The sequence below is a fragment of the Parasteatoda tepidariorum genome, chromosome 5 (assembly GCF_043381705.1).
Source record: "Parasteatoda tepidariorum isolate YZ-2023 chromosome 5, CAS_Ptep_4.0, whole genome shotgun sequence".
NCBI classification, from domain to species: domain Eukaryota; kingdom Metazoa; phylum Arthropoda; class Arachnida; order Araneae; family Theridiidae; genus Parasteatoda; species Parasteatoda tepidariorum.
Genome location: NC_092208.1, coordinates 30593318 through 30615732, shown reverse-complemented (window position 1 = coordinate 30615732; position 22415 = coordinate 30593318). Strand labels below are relative to the sequence as shown.

Sequence of the window (22415 nt, the reverse complement as noted above, 5' to 3'; positions counted from 1 at the left end):
CTTAGAAATGTATTCAGACTACCTCGGCTGTGCGCAAAAATTTTTCTCAGTGTTTTAACTCACATCGAGGTGTAATGAGTCAATGTAAAATATTGTTAAAAATACGTTTTGCATCTAGGCGGAAAAGAAAATGCTTGTAAAATTGCCATTCATTATGGTAAGGACATATCCAATAAAAACTGATCACAGTGCTGACGTAAAATATCCTCAGTGGTAGACGGATCAGGGGTTAAAGTTCCCTTGCCATCAGGCTAACCGTGTGAGGGTTTCGAGGTTCTTCTCTCCATGTAACTCAAATGTTGGTTAGTTCCATCAAAAAGTCCTCCACGAAGGCAAAATTTCTCCCATTACTAGATCCAGAAGTTCTCTTGTTTTCTGGATTAAGCTCAAAATTACAAGGCTACAGAATTGAACTTTAGTAGTCGTAAACCCAGAAAATTGGGTCGGATGTTCAACGATGGTTATAAAATAAAATAAAATAAAATATCCAATAAAAAAAACCTAATGCTGGTTAGTAAATCTAAAATATACTGTATGCTAACCATTCATTTAGCCATTTTTCTATTCATATGATAACGGTTCACCAGAAAATTCGGGTTTTCAAAATTATAGTTCATCTTACCACTCATTCAGTAAAAAATACAAAATTGAAAAGTAAATTTAATCAAATAAATGACTTTTGTGCCATGCTCTGAGGTATGATAAGATTACCAAATTTTATCACATCGATTAAATTGTGTCACACATTCTAAAACTATTCTTTATTGTCAATTTTACCGAAATCATTACCAAAGTGCTTTGGTATAAATTAGGTTGATGTTTCCATAGAGCTAGAGACACGATAAATTTTACCATAATCTAACAGTTTTGATCATGATTTTTTCCTTAGTGCGTAAATGAATGAATTATGCTTAATTATTGTACTGTTGATGTCAAATAAATTGAAATACCCCCGGTACTTACTGATTTAACTCACCTTGAGATGCAATAGACCAATGTAAAATGTTATTTAAAATAAGTTTAATGTAAGTAAATCATAAATATTTTCCATTTATATGGTCAAATATGATGGTTGACTTTCTAAAAGTTTATGTTTAAAAAGTTAATTAACAATCACAACTTTTTCTCGTACTAAATATAAAATAGAAAACTTATTTTCATGACAGCAGGCTATTCTACTGTAATCTGAATATGATTGTTTAAAAACGTACTCGAAATAGTTTCTAAAAATACATATACTTCTAAAGGGCGTTGTAACAGAACCCAAGTTTCTGTGACATTTCGTGCAATCATTCAAAGAACGTTCCGTTATTTTAATTTTTTTTCAAAGATTTAAGAAAAGGAATTTCACTTTTGACACTTTTCTCGTTGATTTATACCGTTGTTAAAAATGGCAACTATAACGTAAAGATTTTATTCCAAAAATTGCAAATTAATTAGAGGGTTTTAAAAAAATTATATCAGAAAGGTTCTGAATAAGAGACACTTTTTTTTAAAATTAAAATTTGTTTATAACAGCTATTTTGATGGTCATTATTACTTCGAATTGTATGACCACTGTAATTCATTTGGGATTGGCAAATTTTGCAAAACTGAAAAGTCTCGCAGTGATATCTCAAAAAACAAAGAGGCAGTACGAAAAGATATGCGCAACTAACTCAATTTGTTAAATTATTTTGGGTAAGCACGGACTATTATAAGCTGCAAAGTCTGGAAAATATCCCCTTCTGGTGTTCTTTTATGGAATACTACCATAACATATTAAATACGAAAGCTTTTGACAGAATAGGATCTATAAAGCATAACATATAATATTCACTCGCAGTAAGACTTAAATGACAAATATTTCCAAATACCAACCATTACTGAAACCAATACATTGAAACATTTCTAAACATTGCGGAAAACAATAACCTTGAAACAATACCTCCAAAGGGGTTGTAAGGTACAATAGGGGATACAATCGATTACAACAGGGGAACTATAGCATGTTAGACTACTTTTCTCTAAGCTCAAACCTATTAGAGTGTTACCTGATGAATAACTGCATTTGCTTCAAAAATATATAAAAAGGAAATAACAGTCGACATGTTGCAAGCACTTAAAAATAGGCGGCCATCTTGAAGGCTTGTCCAGACGGGAATGAGAAAAAACAAACGTGATTTGAAATATAAACTTTTATATTTCAAATAACTTTTGTTTCTTCTCATTCACATCTGACAAGTCTTGAGAGTGGTCGCCTATTTTTGAAGAGCTTGAAACATGTCCACTGTTATTTCCTATTTATATATTTTTGAAGTGAATTTCTTTATAAGGTAATACCTAACAGCTTCAGTTTCTTAGGAATATTTATTTCCTGTTATTGACTAAGATAAGAGTTTTACCATGTTCAAAGAATTTTTTTTATTTTATATTGTCTTGTAAAAAATAACTTTTTCTTACTCTTATGTTGTTATTATCTTACTGTAATTATAATTAATTGCCTTTACTGAATACCAAAAATGGTGATAACTACTTAACATCGAGTATTTTGAGAAACATTTTTTTGTTTCACTATGCCAGGAATTGTCTTTATTTCCACATAGGCGCATTATAGTTGCCATCATTTTTTAGTGATAAGATGCACTGAAAATTTTTACAGTGTAGATATTAAAATGTTTAGAAAAAACCTCTTGCTCTGCAACACATTTCAATGAAATATTCCTACTTGAAAATTTAAATGAAGAAAAAAACATCAGACCAATAGCAGCATATTATTGCAGTGATGCATCATATTTCCGACATCAATAGCATATACATAACCTCATTTTCACCATACTAGCTCAGCTTAAGTTGTACTTGCTATTTCTTACAATATGGTTTTATCACCCTACTCTGCATACAACCTCACAGTCAAAATTCAATGATTATCTACCCACACGAATAATCCTCTACACTTCATTTGCATTATACCACCTCATCGAAACACCAGAAAGTTCAAGTTAAAGATGAATGGGAAAAATCAAAATTCAATGATCATCTACCCACACGAATAATCCTCTACTTCATTTGCATTATAACACCTCATAAAAACACTAGGAAGTTCAAGTTAAAGATGAATAGGAAAAGTCAAAATTCAATGATCATCTACCCACACGAATAATCCTCTACTTCATTTGCATTATAACACCTCATCAAAACACTAGGAAGTTCAAATTAAAGATGAATGGGAAAAGTCAAAATTCAATGATCATCTACCCACACGAATAATCCTCTACTTCATTTGCATTATAACACCTCATCAAAACACTAGGAAGTTCTATTTAAAGATGAATGGTAAAGGGGTCGCAAGCGGCCTCTTGTACCCAGGTATTTCACACAGTTCAGTTCAGTTCACTAAAACGTTTATTGAATAATTTCGCTTTATACATCCATGACTCACACAATTATTTTTTATATCTTCATGATAAACAGATTATTGAATCATTAAAAAGTATTGGATTGTATAAATCCCTAAAATCTTAATGAGTTTTATCACGTTTTAGCACAGGTGTGGTTTTGAGGGATTTAGTTCCCGATTTCATTGGGATAAAATTTGAACCTAATTATTTTATTCGGTCATCAATGCAAGTTCATCTAGGAAATTTTAAAATTTAATTAGAATAATTTTAATATTATTAATTAGTATTATTAATTAATTTGTATAATTAAATATTGATTATATAATTAATTAGTGATAAATTAATTAATAGTAATTAAAGATAATAATTAGTTATAACAGTTTTCTCCAGATAATCTTTTATGACTTTGTATTCATTATCTTAATTGCTTATCTTTACAGTACACAGGCAGAGAAAGAAATTCTGATAAAATACCGTCTTGTGCGGTAATGTATTTCTAGTAAAAAAAGCAGTAATTCTGGTTAATAAAACCAAAATATGCGGTATTTATACCATCATTTGGTAATTTTTCAGTTCATATGGGAACGGTTTACTTGCAATTCCAGTTTTGATAATTTTCGTTCTTATAGGCTCGCATTTGGTTATAAAAGAAAAACAGAAAAGTAAATTAAACTAAATAAATGGTTTTTATTCCATCCTCTAAGGAATCATGATAAAACTACTAAATTTTATTACATAAAACAATAATTTTTTAATTTTATCAACATCATTACTGAAGCACTTCTGTATAAATTACTGAGCTTTTTGGTGTTCTTATTGAGCCAGAAACCCAATAATGTTTACAATATTCTGATAGTTTTGACCATACTTTTTTTCTCTGTGCAGTTTAAATCAAAGCTCGTAATAAAACTCCATCTAGCTCCTTTACTGCTTCGCAATTGTAAAACGGTTAATATGTTTCGATACAAATTCATCATTAAATGTTTCCTAATGAGGTAATATCATAGGATAACTTTTCATAAAAGAAGCAGTGCTTTTACTTTAAAGCCCTCAATTTGTAATCCATAAGAATCATAATAATAGCGGGAATACAACAAAAAAGATTAAATATTACAGGTTTAAATTAGGATTAAACAAATATTATATTGCTGTACAGTACTTTTATAGTTTTTTCTGGTGTTAAGATTATGGTACCCAAAAAAATGGTAATGACATTTCTGGTGAAAAAAACAGCAAACATAATTCTTGTGAATAAAGCCAAGATATATGGTATTTAAACCATTAATTTGGTAATTTTTCCGTTCGTATGGTAACGATTTACCTGAAATTCTGGTTTTCAAAATTACAGTTCTTACTACCACACATTTAGTAAAAAATACAAAACTGAAAAATAAATTTAACCAAATGAATGTTTTTTATGCCATGTTCTGAGAAATTTTGATAACTTTATCGCATATTATAAAATCATAGTTCATTGTTAATTTTACCTAAATCATAACCGAAGAGCACGGAAAAAACAACCAAGTTTTTTGATTCCCTAAGCTGAAAACACGATAAATTTTACTATATTCTGTTAGTTGTGACCATACTTTTTTTCTCAGTGTTGCTAAGTTATAAGTTTTTATTACTTGTGTTATTTTAGAAATTTTCTCACTTATGTAACTGATTATAAAATGGTAAAAGATATTTCTTAAATTCAAATGTTTAGTAATTTTAGAAATTTTTTAAATTAACTATTAAGCTTCAGGAATTGAGACCATTAAACAACAAATTTATTGTAACTTTTGTCATTTAAACATTTATTCAGTTCGCGGCTTTAATTTTCTAACCCATTATTCACATTCCAATAGCCTTTTAGCTTTTTACTTAAATCGAAACAAATATAAAAAATGTCAAGATCAATTTATCATAAATAATTTATTTGCATATTATTTTTATAGATACATATTATATATAGACATATATTATAAATATGCATACATATAGCATTACATATAAAATCTTCTCCCAAGTCTTTTTATCTAAACATAATAGAATTTTGTGTATTTTTCAGTTTAGTCTATATTGCTTAGTTCTAAAAGAAGATATCCATATTTTGTGTTGGAAAATATCAAATTAATATAATTTAAATAAAAATAGAAAAAAATTCCTATTTTTTTCTTAAAAAAATAGTTAAAAGTTAGATTTTTGTTATATTAAAAAAAATCAGAAATTTGTTATAAATTTCTGATATATATATTTTTTTTAACTTTTACACTTCTTTATAAAAGTTGAATGCATAATTTATGTTAAATATGATTTAATATTCAATTCGATTTTAACAAAAATGTAACAAAAATACTTAATATTTCTAGCTAAAATGATAAAGGTATTATTTTTTTTAAATTTCAAATAATTAATGAAATAAAATCAAACAGCATAATCCTTTTTTAAACTTCACATGTTCGTGAAATTGAATAACAAAACGACCCAATTTGTCAGTTCGAAAACAAAGGAAGAATAATGAGACCAGAAAACTTCAAAAAGTCAATTATTCGTAATTACTCTTGGCAACGTTCCTTATTTATGTCCACATTAAAAAAACTTTTAATGTAGCTGTATTTAAATTAAGTATAAAAGCAAGTAGGTATACTCTAAAAATATTTATTTATAAGCAAATAATTTTGCAATCAGCTAAAGGTAAATTAAAATTTTAAGAATTTCAGGTCTCCTTTATTCACATTTAGTCTTTATTTATTTATTATTGCTGAGAATCAAATAAAAGTTTATATTTCATCCTTTATTGTTATATCTTCTGATGAAATCTTGACGATTAGAAAAATGAGACTTGAAACAAATAACAACCTTATAAATATATTTATAAATAGATATATTTATGTGTAATACTTACTATGTAAAAATATTTCAGATCTAAGTCAACACTGAGAAAATAAGTATGGTCGAAATTACCAGAATATGGTAACTATTACCGTGTTTCTGGCTCTGTGGGAACACCAAAAAGCTTGGTTATTTTTACCGAAGCGCTTTGGTAATTTTTTCAAATAGTCAATAAAACATGGTTTTATAATATGGTTCACGTAGTAAAATCTGAAGATGTTGTAAAATTTTGTAGATTTTTCGGTATACCTCAGAGCATGGTATAAAAATCCTCTATTCTTTTAAATTTACATTTCAGATTTGTATTTTTATTTAAATCTGTGGTAATGAAAACTATTATTTTAAAAACCAGAATTCCCGGTAAACCATTATCATATCAATGGAAAAAATATCAAATGAATGGTTTAAATACCAATGGACAATTAAACCATAAATTTTGATCTGGTATTGTAGTTTTTAATATCAGAGTTATTTATTTATTAACTAAAAATATCTCTACCATGTAGTACAGCAATTTTACCACAATTTTACTTCATTCTCCGAGAAGTGTAATTAAAATTATGCCACTCTTCATTTTAAATGCAAAATGTATATATTTAAAAATAAAAATTTCAAATACATATTTTTTTTATTATTGACTTCTCTCTCTCTTAATATTTTATTTACTTAGAATTAATTTGAATTACGAAATAAGGTTTCATTAACCCTACCCTCTCGCTACCGACAATATCATGGGGTAAGGCTTCTATTTCTCGTGCCCATGACATTTCCGGTATAGAGAGTCGAAAAGTAATGCACCAAAAATGTTTAAATATATCTCTTGAGACTGATTTTTTTTATTTCCTATTTTAAATACTAGATGGCTGAACCTACATGTCATCACTATTCAAATATATGTATTTGTGACATATACTTCATACTCTTGGCTCAAGTTCTTAGGATCTTTGTAAATGTACGCGGTTTGTGTTCTGTGATAACATATTTTTTAATTTGCGTACATCATGGAGTGAGAGTTACGCAGACATATATAACAAAGGATTTTTAAATTTCTTGCTAAAAAAATTCAAAGAATTAAAAAAGAATACGTATATTGTACATACACTTTTTTTAGTATAATTTCCTCGAATGAAAAAATAGGCGAGATAATTAGGATGGCATCTTCCACGCTAGGATACTTTATGATTTCACAAATTGATTGATTTCGATGCATTTCTTAATAAACATTTATTTGTAGCGTAAATTATTTCGTTGAAATATTTTTGTATCTTTGAAACTTGTAACAAGTTTACAAAACTATAATATTTTTCTCATTATGAGTAAAATATTTTACTATATCATTTCTTGATTTTGGAGAGAAGAATATTCGAACATAATTCGAAGTTGTCATAATTTTTACTAGAAACTGTAGCTTTTCAAATCTAAATTTATTTTTAAAATTCACTCTTCAACATGAAGAGACTCTTTAACTAACATCATATATATTATGATAAAAGTTTCTTACTACTGTATCCGTTTTCTAATTATTGAAAGTCTTCTAAGAAATGCAAGTATGCAACTGACCTTTAAGATCCGGAATAAAGCTTTAAACCTTTATACTCCAGACAGATGATGGCATTAGTCCAAAAACGGCACATGTGCCTTTTGCCTGGGGCTGCATGTAATGATTTGGGTAAATCCAATTACTATTTCTCCAAGGAATATAGGATTAGCAAAAGACAAGTTACCGAAACTTCCACGTTTGTGGAGCGATTATTTTCATCAGTTCTACGAAATTAGATATTTTTTTACGTACTAATCACACATATATGTAGAAATAAATATATAATGATTTATAAAAACTACCATAGAAAAGAAATATACTGAAAGGCATGAGGTTTACAACATTAATTTGTAATATGCAATAAATGCTACTTAAATTTAGACTTAATCTAAAGATTAATAATGAAATTAAACTGCTTAGTTAGCAAACAATCAATAAGAAATATAAAACTTAATTTTGATTGTAGTCAAGTGATTGATAGAATAAACTAGTTCGTAAAGTTATAAACATTAATACATAAAGGAAAATGAAAGCTGTTAAAATTAATATAAATGATAAAGAATGTTTGATGCAAATAAATTGCCAGATATGAGTTGTCATTTCTCTTTCAATAACTGACAAGAAATTAATTAACAATAAAATAATATTAATTATTAAATAAATTGTTAATAGAAAAAAATTTAAATTTATTATTTCCATGGATGGAATAGATATTGACTGAGTTTCCAAGGTTTTCTTTTGCCTATTAGCTAATTATATTAAATCATGTTTACATTAAAATCTTTATGAAGCGACTGATATAAATATTTATACATTTTTTTGATGCATACTAAATAAATAGTTACTAGATATTATGAATATATATTATAAACATACATTAAGAATGTATATCATGAATATATAGTATAAATATATAATATGAATATATGGAATGAATATAGGAATCTTATTAAATTCACCCTTTTTTTGCCTACTAGCTAACTATATTAAATGATGTCTATATTAGATGCCTTATGAAGCGGTTGATGTAAATATTTATATTTTTTGATGCATAATACATAAATAGTTAATAGATATTATGAATATATATTATGAATATATATTATGAACATATATTATGAATGTATATCATGAATGTAGGTCATAAATATATAATATGAATAAATAGAATAAATGTAGGAATCTTATTTAATATAAAACAAGATTTTGTTTGTTGATTGAGATTCAAAATATAACCTGATTTTTTTTTAATCTTCCTAATTCCAATGAACGAAACAATTCAACATATTTCAACTCTCCTTCTCTAAGGTGATATTTAAGTAATAGATATTTTTATTATGCCAAAAATCACCTCTACTAATCATTATGTTATTTTTAAACACATTTAAACTAAGTTTTCAATGAAATTTTTTAGATCATTTGTTAATCAAACTTTGGAGAAAGCACATGTTTTACAAATATCTCTTAGATTGTCATAGTAACAAAAACAAAATGATTTCATTACAACAGAACACATGTTATTTTAGGATACACACGGAAAAAAGATACTAACTGCCCTATTGCGTGTCATTTTTTTCAGTTCAGTTATTTATAGTGTTTAATAGATTAGTAGGTGGATATTTCAATTTATGTTTTTAACGCTACATGAATACAGAACAAATAAGATAGTTTTAATGAAGTGTAAAGTTTTGGATAAAAATGATAACCAATGAAACAAAAGATTTTCAATTTATCAAGTTCAATTAAACCTATTTTCACAGATTTTGATAACGTTTTATGATCATGAAGTTTTAAATTCGAGGACAGATTAGAAACAATAAAAAAATAATTTAAAAAAATTAAAAACACAAAATCATGTAAAATTTTGCATCATTATGACTTTGACTTAATTATGAATGCCAAACACCTAGGTTTGTATTATATTCACTTGGTGCTTCATTCACCATTGGTGAGAAAAAAATGGTTAAGTATTCAATAGTGAAAATGAAACGTAACTCCTATTCAGCCAAATACCTAATCTGACTTAATCATTTGGTGCTTCGTTCACCATAAGTTAAAAAATTGTGACGTATTCAAAGGAGGAAATGAAATTAACTCCTATTCACGCAAACACATAAGTTTGTCGTATATTCACTTGGTGCTTCATTCACCATTATTGAAAAAATGGTAAAATATTTAGTAGAGGAAATGAAATATAACTCCCTTTCAGTCAATCAGCTAAGTTTGTCGTATATTCACTTGGTGCTTCATTCACCATTATTGAAAAAATGGTAAAATATTCAGTAGAGGAAATGAAATATAACGCCTTTTCAGTCAAAAGACTAAGTTTTTTTTTTTACATTCACTTAGTGATTCATTCACCATTTGTGACAAAATAGTGAAGCATTCAATAGTAAAAATTAAATATAACTCCTATTCAAAATCATTAGACCTGTTTGACGTAAAAAACTGCACATCGGAAATAATTCTAACTTAGTTTTATTAATGAATTGAAAATTTTAAGCCACGCTAATTATTCATTGGTGGTCAATTATTAAGGATCAAAGACTTTTTAGAGGGTAGCACAAGAAATCGTGAACCAAAACAAGTGCGTTGACAAGTAATGATGTTAACAAAACAATAGCGGTTAAAAAATTAAAATAATCTTATGAAAGCGTAAGTGCGTTATTGAATGAAAACTGTTCTCTTAAAAAGGGTAGCAATTTCGAACGCTGAATTTTGCAAACCTGTTTTGAGCTTGGTTGTTAACTTTAATGTTCTCTATGACATTTATTTTAGTGAAGGTTTGGAGAACCTATTTTAATATTGTATGGGCTTTAAAAATAGTTTTGCGAGCCTTTAATTGAAGATTAACCATAAGTTTCATAACTTTATTCACTTAACTTATAATTTTGATTTGCACTCCTAATAAATTTCTTTAAACACTATTTCAAACAGTATTTTTATGGTTAGTTTACTTACTTGGTTGTATTTCGTTTTTTTTTTAATTTTTCTTTGTGATTTTAGATTAATATTGCATCCTTCATGGGTTAACTAGGACCACCGAAAATTTTTTTCTCCACGAAACTATTACACAACTTGTAACAATCTATAAAAGATGAAATCAATAAGAGATGCAATCAATAAAAATATGAATTTACTATTTAAACTTACTAACAGAATTTAAGCAGCTAAATTAAATATTTCGAACTTTTCTGTATAAATTAAATATCAAAAATACTAAAACTGTAAAAAAAACAAGAAAAAAAAACAAGCATTTTCGCTACATTTGTGTTTTAACATATAAAGATATTGAATATTACATGTATTTTTATTTTTGACCCAATCTTCAATTAACATCGAACATAAATTATTATTTACATCATATTAAGTAGTAAATTAAGCTAAGGTGTCATATTTTTTTATTTGCTTTTAACATACACATTTAAGAAATCTTTTCATGCATACACTGGGAAAAAAAGTCTGAATCTGGTAAAATTTGCTGTATTTCTAGCTCTATGGGAACTCCAATAAGAACAATAATTTTTACCGAAGCGCTATAGTAATGAATTGAAGTTAATAATATGTTTTATATTATTTGATAAAATTTGGTAAATGTGGTAAAATTTGATAACTTTATCATGATATCTTAGAGAATGGCTTAAAACTATTTATTCAACTAAATTTAACTTTTTACTAAATATGCGGTAATAAAAACTATAGTTTTGGAAACACAAATTTCAGTTAAACACATGAATGAAAACAGTTATCGCATAAAATGTGTTAAATATCGATTTAATCTGGTTTTATAACCAGAATCAGGATTTTTTTAAACCAGAAATAGATTACCATGGAGCATGATTTTACCACAATTTTTTTCCCTCTGTGTATATACAAAATGTAGAATGTAAAAACAGACGTAAGTTGTATTACAATTAATAAATCTCTTTAATAAGTGCCGTCAAATAGATAAATGTCCTAAATTGAGAATTTGCTCGAGTAACCCCTAAAGACGGTGTGCTCACTCTCAAAAATAAAACTCCACGACTTTTTGACAATTTTGCATTCCTTGAAATATATTTCGTTAATTTTCATAATTATTTCGTCCCGAATTCACGTGATTTGCACGAAACGCGAACTCTCGTCAAATGTATGGCAAAAATGCTTCTTTAACTTGGAGCCTCATCACAGCGCTTCGGGGGAGATTAACTGGAATGACGAGACTAGACTAGACGATCGAAACTACCCAAATCAAAATTTTTGAAGTTCCCATCAAAACATTTTGATGATTTATGTTGGTTTCAGAGTGATTCTTGATGGTCCAAGATCATTTAATGGTCACCATTATTCAACATTTTCCATTATGTGTTCATGGTTTTTGATATGCCAACAACAATTCTGCTTTAATACTATGATGGTTAACTATCAAGAGAAGTTTGATTCTTATGGACCAACAATTCATGACGATTCGTGATGGTCCAACTATACATTTCCGTTATGGTTTAATGGGAATTCTTGTTGGTTCACAGGGATATACCATCAAAACAATTTGGTTTTTTTTTATGTTGGACCATCATAATTCAGTCCTACATTGGGGTGATGGTGGTACATGATCCTTCCAACATTTGATCTCTGAGAAACTATGATGGAAATTTCTGATGGTTCAACATAACCGAACCATCAAGAAAAGTTGCTACTCTTATGTTGGTACATCATAAATCAGTCCTAATTCCTACTTTGGGGTGATGGTTACTTATGTTGGTAAACAACAAGAATCTGATGGTTCATGATGGAATTATTGATGGTTACCATCAAGATTATGTCGGTCCATCAATGGAAACCATCAAAAATTTTGACTTGGTTAGAGAGATGACATATGGTAGTATGGTGGTCAAAGTGCTATCCTTATACCAGGACTATAATAGATCTGAATCGCGCTTCGAGCATCGATGTGGTTTTCAGCACTTTGTTCTATGTGTCCTTGTGACGCCTCCTTGTGATGGTGACGTTCTGTCCGTGTGACGGTGGTGTTCATCCATCTATATGGTGTCTACGAAAAAATAATAAACGATGCCACCCGTTGTTTAGTATTATTATTTATTTTATTTGTGAAAAATAAAACGGAATGAGGATAGATTTCTTTACTTTTGACAAAATTCATTTTCTCGTAGAAGTGACGAAATTTATTTCGTCACTTGGATAAAATATTTGCTCGGATCATACACCAGGAAATAGTTCCATTCGAAACGAAAAAAGTTTCGTGAGATTTGAGTATCCATCAAAATTTTACAGTGGTTTCACATCAAAAATCAATCAGAAAATGAATAAAAGACAAACATTCTTTTTGCAAACATGTCATTGCTTGACAACATCCTGTACGCATTCGTACACTTTGAGTGTATGCACGCATGTATATATACACCTTGTACGTATTAATATACACCTAAAGAACTGTGTTTTTCTTCCAGGTAAATAAGCGGCAGGATGAGGCTGCCCATTACAATTGACACGGTGCTGCAGCGGTTTCGCAAAAGTGCTGAAACCGCTGCAGCCAATGAAACCGCTGCACAAATTCCAGCTGGGGCGATAGTGCCCAAGGAGCCTTCTGAAGGAGTTTCTCCTATTGTGGACGTCAAAGAGGCATTCTCCTCTGCTGCTGCGGCAGTCACCGACGAACCTATCGGAGAAAAAATTATGCATGAAATCTCCGATAAAACTCACGGTAAGTTTTACTTCTTTATAAAAGAGATAAGGTGTTTCATAATTACCATCCTTTATCCTAACATTAACTTTCAATTGAAATTAAAGCCATTAAAAATCCTGGTTGCTTATCCGTACTAGGTGTAGGCATATAACAAACCATTATTCTTACGGTTAACAGTTTGAATATCATCTTATTTATGGTTATTTGACTGTTTTGTTGGAATATGGTCTGAGACAGTGCTCTCATGATCCTCAAAAAAAATTTAAAAAAATGTACGCATTATCGATCTTTATTTATTTACATCTGACGAATCATTATCAAGATTCCTCACAGTGAAGAAGAAGTTTCTTCGCAATTAGTTGGAATGACAGGAAAAATAAAAAATAAATGCTTCTAATCGTTGTTTTTAAATTCGATCTTTACCGAGTGTAACGTTGTAAATGATGTCCTATTATGTTGACATAATATAATCATTTACATTTAATTTTTAGAAAATAAATTGTAATATGCATTAAGTGTGGTAATTGTGGAACACCACGTATTGATGTTACAGTTTCGTCAATCAAAATATTTATGTTTCATTACATTAAACTTATTTTGATAAAACAATCTTACAATATACAAATGTTTCAGAAGCCCTTTTCATTGGTGTGGAAGTTACGAGAGTGTGTTAACAGCTCAGGCATCGTCTCCGTCTTTTGATTCGAGTAATTGTATGCCGTGTTCATAACTACGGTTAAAGGCTAGATAGACGAAAGGCCTTGGAATGCCAAGTTAAGCTTTTGGCATGCCTGGGCTTCCCAAAACAGCCCTTTGTAACTTCATACAAATAGCCAGACCTCGAAATCATCTATAAGCTAAACATTGTTGGTATTTTGGGGGTAAATTTAACCTCGACAATGCCCAAATTATTTCCACCCCAGTCACATCAGCTCATTTTGATGTCCTGGAATCTTGTTTTATTCATATGAATCCCGATTTCCTTGTTAACGATATTAGTTTCTCACTACCTCTACAGAGCGCACAGAAATGCATTTTATCCTGATTTTCCGATCTCAGCTGCTTGGATTTTTCAGTTTCGTTTCACACTTTTATTCTTTCATTTTTCGTGGGCAACTTAACATTTATTTTTCAATTCATTATTCCATTCCTCTCATTCACGCCTGCCAAGTCTTGAAAATCAGTGCCTATTTTTGAGTACACCGATTTATTCCCATTTATATACTTTCGAAGCGAATAAAGTTTTTAATCCAATAATATCGTATGCATTTCATAGAAAAGAAAGATAAAAAAAATCAATTATAAAGTTATAGAAGATTCGTACCATGTTCGTTATTCGAGCATGTTTCTTTACCGAAACATCACTACAAAAAACACTTTACAAATAATATGCGTATCGTAGGATCGAAAAAGAAAAGTTATCACTGTTTTGAATTATCAATAAATAAAATAGAAGACTCATATAAGTTAGCATGGCTTTACATATCAGGGACTCTATATGTCACTTATACGTGTCAGTGATATAGATGCCTATCAGTGATTTTTTTAAAAAACAATTTTGGTAATATGCTTTACTGGTAACACGAAATTCAAATAATAATAAGAATAAAAAAATAAGTTTTTTCAATTATCAGCATATAAATTTGATGTTACCTTCATATAAATTAGTAAATCAGTGACATGTCCTCATATTCATGTCTTAAGAAAAAACGCTTTTATGTTAAGGATCAAAAAATAAAAAGCAAATTATAGCTGCTTTCAAATTAAGAAAAATATCAGCATAAATAATAATCATTCTTTTATAAATCAGTATGATTTTTTTTTGTTTTTTAAACAGAAAACTTAATAAATTTTTTTAAAAAATTTTTTTATTTAATTTTTCTGGTTAAGGTGCATATTTTAAAGCGTATGTGTTTCGAAGTGTTCAGCCGTTAATTTTTTATTTACTTCCGAAGTAAATTGTATGGAAATAAATTTCGATTACAAATGTTAATTTATACATTTGAAAATCAAATAACAAAGAAGACAAATTTCAATTTATCACCGTAACGCGAAAAATAAAACCAGAAATGGTTTTAAAGTTCGGCTTAATTTTGATAAAAAGAAACTCAAAGCTTTGTGATGACTCTCTTAAGAAGACGCTATGCAGCTGGAAAAACTTTACATGGCGAATTTTAAGTTTTGAAAAAGGAGAGTTATGGCAAACTTTACTCCCTTCAATGATTAATCTCTCCAAAATTTCTTTGTGAGCCCTGATGGGTCTGGGGATAGAGCACCCGCTTTCGAATGAGGTGAACCAGGTTCGAATCCCAGCGATGGCTGGTCGATACGATTTAATCATCCGACTTGCACTGACCACAGCGCAAAATATCCTCAGTTGTAGACGGATCATGGGATAGAGGTCCCTTGCCGTCAAGCTGACCGTGGGTGTTTTTCCACTTCATGTAACGCAAATGCTGGTTAGTTATACCAAAAAGTCCTCTACGAAGACAAAATTCTCCCAAAAATTGATCTTGAAAATCCCTTGTATTTTGGATTGGGTTCAAAATTACAGGGCTACGGAATTGAATATTAGTAGTCCGTAACCCAGAAATCGGATCGGCTGCTCAACGACGGTTATAAATAAAAATTTGCTGCAATTCCGTATTTTGAAGGCAATTCGTTTGCAATTTCGTATTTTTTCGTATTTTGATTCTTTTTCTATACTTTAAATTACTTATATATTTTACATTCGTCGTTGAACAGTCGACCTAATTTAATACTTACAACTACCAATGATCAACTTTGAAGTCTTGTGATTTTGAACCCAATCCAGAAGGCAAGGGAACTCCTAGATGAAGTGTATCGTATAACTTTATTTGATGGAACTAACCCGCCTTCGCCTTAGATGTAGAGGTCAATCACAAAGATCTACATTGTTTAGCCTGGTAGAAAGTGGACTTTAACCCTTGATTTGCCTACCATTGGGGATATTTTACATCAGCACTGTGGTCCGTGCGAGCCGGGTGCAGAATTCGTATCGCCCAGATATCACTGGGATTCGAACCCGGTTCACCTCATTGGAGGACGAACGCTCTATCCCCTGATCTATCACGTCTTGCAAACAAATTTTGGTGAGACTAAGCAGTGAAGGAAGTTAGTAACTTTATTTGATGGAACCAACTCGTATTTGTGTTGAGATGGTAAGGAAAACCACGAAAATCTTTCATGTTTAACCTGACAGAAAGGGGACTCTAACCCATAATCCGTCTACCACTGAGGATATTTTACTTCAGCACTGTGGTCGGTGTGAGCCGGGTGCGGAATTCGCACCGACCAACCATTGCTGGAATGCGAATCCGAATCACGTCATTCGGAGGCAAGCGCTCTATCCCCTGAGCCACCACGGCTCTGAAATTACTTATGTAGGTGAAGGAGAATTTGTCATGAAGGGTTTCTCCAGCACTGTAGTGACTTTTTAAGTAATTCTCGGTCTTTAATGACAGCGAACACCGAACGTTTGCTGATTCGCCTTAAAACTTAATGAACTGGGAAGCAAATATTTTTTGTTGTATTTAAACAAATACTTAATTTAGCCTGATTCGGATGCGGGAATTTGAAATCTTAAATTAGTTTTGCTCCTAAAGCTACTCATATTTTAAATGATATCTTTAGTGTATTTTTTATCGAAATAAACAAGTTTAAAGACGTTATATAAAACAGGGAATCACGTAAATGTTGCAACAAAATTCTAGGGGAGTTAGGGCACATCATGAGGATTAAAATTGTATAGGAACCCATGAGTGGAAATGTTATTGTGCTGTCTAGAGGCACTTTCCTATCATCGGCGTCATTGCCGGGCATGGGTTTGCAAAATTAATCTTGATGATGTGCTTTAATTCCACTAGATGCTTGTCGCAACATTTATGCGACTTCCTGTTACGTTTTAAATTTATTCATTTTAAGAAAAAGTAGACTAAAAAGTGTCATAAAATATTGCAGCTTGGAGTGAGAAAATTGCAAATTTGAAATAAGCTACGCGAAAATATCCATGATCAGTTAAAAAAAATCTCATGCACCAGAAAAAAAGCTGTTCCCCAGTGTAAAATTTAACTTTTCCAACACATCATTGTAACGGCTTTTAGCGCAACTGGTCTAATAACTATTGAAACTGATACGTGAATAAAATAACCTCCAATTTACGTAGTGTATTTCTGCATTTGAGTGTTAAGGTGCCAGATACAACTTTTAACCCATTGACGGTTTAGCAAATGGGCAAAGTTGGGAGAATGATTCTTCCCAATACACTATTCCCCAATCTAATAACACAGAAAAACCGGTTTTGCTATGCGGAGAAAAATGCCGGTCAAAATACGACTTTTGGAGAGTAGAACCGTCAGAGGTACCGTCTCTTTCTGACTGTTTTTTTCCTTTTCATTCTGATAATATTTTCATAATTACTTTCTAGAGTTTATCACGTATGTTCTTAAAAATATAGATTTTTGAAGCATTGAATCTAGTGTATTTGTCCTCATAGATATTCAATGATTGTATGCTTTTTTTTCAGTCCCCGTATGGGGAATTATTTTGATTATCATCGGTATCGGACTGTTGCTAGTCTGCATCTGTTGCTGCTGCCTCCGACGATGGTGCAAAAGGAGGAAGAAGGACAAAAAAGGAGGAAAAGGCGGAGTCGATCTCAAAGGCATGGGGTTCCTAGGAGACGCCTACAAGGAAAAGGTAATTGATCACATACTATATAATGTTCCCTAACCACCACCCTTAATGCATATTTTTTAGAAACTATGGAAAACAAGTCTGAAATATTTATTTCAACTTTCTTTCACATCTTTTAGTTTCCTCAGTTGATCAAAATACGCATTGCAACATTTTCAATTTCGTCTTCCTCGATAATAATTAGTCAAATTTTGATACAATTTTTTTTTCAAGGTTTCATAATTATAAGGTTGAAATACTATATGTTATAGGTAATTATAACGATGTAATAATTACATTAAATGCTTTTTAAATAGTGCCACAAACACTATAAGAAAGTCAGTTAATTTCTTGCTTGTTTAATACTTCGTAGAGGCTGAAAATTTCTATTAAAAAAAGAAAAACCAAAACCATTACCGAAATGTGACAAATCACTATTGAGAAAGGTGGAATTAAAATCATAAAAATAACAATTAGATAGTATGATGAAGCTTGAAGGTGCTTCTAATAAACGGCCTTCAATTTCTGGCTTCAAAATTCAAACTTTTTGACTGTTTTTCATTGATGGACCAACAAAATCTTGATGGTAGCCATCAATAATTCCATCATAAACCATTATATTTTTCATGCTAACCAACATAGATAACTATCATCCCAATGTAGGATATTGGACTGATTTATGATGGTCCGACATAAGAATAGCAACTTGTTTTGATGGTTTGTTCATGTTGAACTATCAGAAATTTCCATCACAGTTTCTTAGAAATCAAATGTTGGAACGATTATGTTGGAATTCGGACTCATTTATGATGGTCCAACATAAAAAAAAACCAAACTGTTTTTATGACATAATTCTTGAGTACCAACAAGAATTCCTATTCAACCATCATTGAAATGTATAGTTGGAACTATCATGGACCAACACGGATCATCATGGATTGTTGGTCCGTGAGAATCAAACTTCGCTTGATGATTAACCATAAACTTCCATCATGGAGTGATGGAAGTTTATTGGCACGTCAAAAATCATGAACATGTTATGTAAAATGTTGGATGATAGTGACCATCAAATGATGTTGGACCATCATTAATCGCACTGAATCTAACATAATCCGTTAAAATTATTTGATGGAACCATCAGGAATTGTGACTTGGGTTCTTTTCTGGCAATCAAAGAGGATTTGATTCTTGCCTTCCTCTCTCATGATTCGTCAAGTTTTCGTCACCTTTTTTCTTATAATATTGCCTTACGACCATTAATGAGCATATTGTTTTACTTAATTTTTGACAAGGATTTTAAATATATGCATTAAAGGTGGTGACTACGGAACACCCTGTATACGTAATTTACTGACACGAAATCCATATTATTTATCCGAAATATTATTATAAAATTTAATTAGTGTAAGAATCGAATAATTGTTTTAGGTACAACCGGATGAAGAAGACTTACAAGACAACATGGAAGATAATGAGGGTGAAAAAGAGAGTGAAAAATCTGAAGAAAAACTGGGGAGATTACAATACAAATTAGATTATGACTTCAATTCTAACAACGTAAGAATGGAAATATTCTAAAATGAGTTTGTATTGTTCAGAAATATCTCAGTTTTTTAAATAAAAATAATTTTTTATTAGATATTTTGAAAAAATAAAAAAATTTGAGTAGATTCTAGCAAATTTTTTCACCTATTTCTTTTTTTATTTTTTGTAATTTTTGTTTTCAGAGATTTTTTTCTCTATAATTCTTGCTTTCCTTGATTTATTTCCTCTCTTCTCATTTCCCCCCCTTCTTTTTCGTGATTTCCTTGATTTTAGTTTTTTACTACTCTGCTTTTCGTTTATGTTCCCCTCTTCACTTCTTTCGTTTTCCTTGATTTTTTTTCTTTAATTCTCATTGTTTTCCTTGATTTCTTCTAGTATTGATTTGTTTTACTTACCATTTCCTCCTCCATTATTCTCATTTTAGGTTTTTTTCCTTCACTAGTACCATTATACTCTTTTTTCTCTTTCATTTTCCTTAATTATTTTCCTCTCTTCTGGTTCTCCTTCATTTTTCTCACACTTTTCTCGCGTTCTTCATTAATTTTTATCTTTTATTATTCTGCTTTTTTCATTTTTCTCTTCTCTTTTATTCTTTGAAATTTCTTTGTCATTGTATTTGTTTCTCTAGACTTTTTTTCGTTTCTTATTTTTGTGTTACTTGACTTCACCTCTTTCATTATTCTCTCCTTTGCTTTTCTCTTTCATTATTCTCGTTTTGTTTGATTTTTTTCTCTCACCGTACATTGGTTTTCCTTGATTTTTCTCATTTACTTCTTTTCTTTACCAAATTTTTTTCCTTCTTTTTTCCCCTTGATATTTTTTTCTTTATTTATTTTTATTTATTTATTTTTTATTTGATTTTTCTCAGTCATTGTTTTAATTCTTGCTACGTTCATTTATTTTGAAATTAATCGTATAATTAATCGTACAATAATATTTTAATTTGAAATGTATAATTAATTTGTCATTACATTTTTAAATTTTTAATTAACTTTTTAATTTTTAATTATTTTTTTTTATTTTTAATAAAAAATTATTATTTTAATTCATTTCTTAATTTTTAATTAATTTATAATTAATTACATTAATTTTGAATGTATAATTAATCATTATACATTTATTTTGAAATTAATCGAAAAACCTTTATAGACATATCAAAAAGTAAAATGTAAAATGCTTAATGCCCGCCTAACTAACATTAATATCATTATTTAACGTTAGTTTTATCACCAGTTTCCTTTAAGAGTTTTGTAAATATTAATTATATTTTGTAACATTAATTGGAAATATTTGATTCATTGAAAATTTCTTTAAAGTTTTTTCTCATTCTATTTTTATATGTTCCATATACATTTTATTATTTTTTTATATTCTATTTATTTTTATATTCTAATTTTTTATTTATTCAAGAGCATTTTACTTTTATATAGGTAATTTTCTCTTTTTAGGGGACAATTTTATTATCATAATAAATAATGTATGTTTCAAACAGTTGTACGCATAATGAAAAATCAAATCATCACTCAATAAATGTAATTTAATGTTCTTATTTTTAACTGCCTTTCAATTTTAGTTAGCTGTAACTGTAATACAAGCTGAAGATCTTCCTGGTTTGGATATGTCAGGGACATCAGATCCCTACGTCAAAGTTTATCTTCTTCCGGACAAAAAAAAGAAACATGAAACTAAAGTGCACAGAAAAACATTGAATCCGGTCTTTAACGAAACTTTCAATTTTAAAGTAAGTGATTTGAACTTTTTTTTTCCTTGAAAAAATTACTGTATTTATAGTAATGTACAATTCACCCCACACTGAAAAACCAGTGCAAAAAATGACTGCCAACTGTGCCCTAACCATGCATGTGCCATAACCATGTTTATGGCAACATGCCATGTTCACAGTTGCCATAAACATGCCAACTGGGAACTACAAACAGTACATAAAGTATAACAATAACAAACAAGTTTCTGTTAACCATAGTTTATCTTTTTCATCAATATTATTAATTTAAAATATAAACTTGCTCCGGACAGCAAATATATATTTTAAAGTGGTAGTTTATGAACTGTGATTCTTGATTTAATAAATTTAAAATATAAAATAGAGAAAAAAGTGAATTTAGAAAAACAAGAAATAAACTATTAACTTTCAAATGTTGAATATGTTTATTGAATTTATCAAACTGGCGACAAATTATGGCAGAGCTAGCTGCTGTTTTAAAGAGAGAGAAAATCCTGTCATAATTTGTTTGTAATGTGATTGTTTGAAAAACAAATTCAGTATTCGAAACATGACTTTTGTTTCATCTGAACTTTTCTTTTCTAAATTTTAAATTTTAATATATTCTTGCAATTAAAAGATAATTTGCTATGAAGTGTTTTACCTGCAGTATAGCATAATTTTAGTTAAATTATATTATTAGCAAATATTCCTTCTTAAGATTGATTACAAGATACGGTTCAGTTTAACAATTATTAAAGTTGCGGAAAAATTTTAAAGAATTGTGATTTTAATATATGCTGATATCATATGATGCCCATATTCTATCATCATACTGATGTCACATTATGGTACAGATACCATGATTTAATGTTGAACCAGTTTTTCTGAGAGTGTAAACAGGTTTAGTGAACTATTGGTGACTTGCAAATGGAATTAACCCTATAAATATTACTCTTGAATTCGGTTTGGCTA

At 29.6% G+C, this 22415-nt stretch overlaps 1 protein-coding gene across 3 annotated transcripts in view; it reads left to right on the top strand.

Moving 5' to 3' along the window:
- Positions 1-22415, top strand: part of LOC107449342 (Synaptotagmin 1) — a 68470-nt gene that overhangs the window by 20456 nt on the left and 25599 nt on the right. For all 3 annotated transcript variants that reach the window (XM_071181235.1, XM_016064842.4, XM_016064838.4), the window contains exons 2-5: positions 13245-13498; positions 18027-18199; positions 19604-19732; positions 21294-21461. In XM_071181235.1, coding sequence (XP_071037336.1) covers positions 13261-13498; positions 18027-18199; positions 19604-19732; positions 21294-21461 — 708 coding nt within the window. In that variant the 5' untranslated portion in view covers positions 13245-13260. The remainder of the gene's footprint in view (positions 1-13244; positions 13499-18026; positions 18200-19603; positions 19733-21293; positions 21462-22415) is intronic.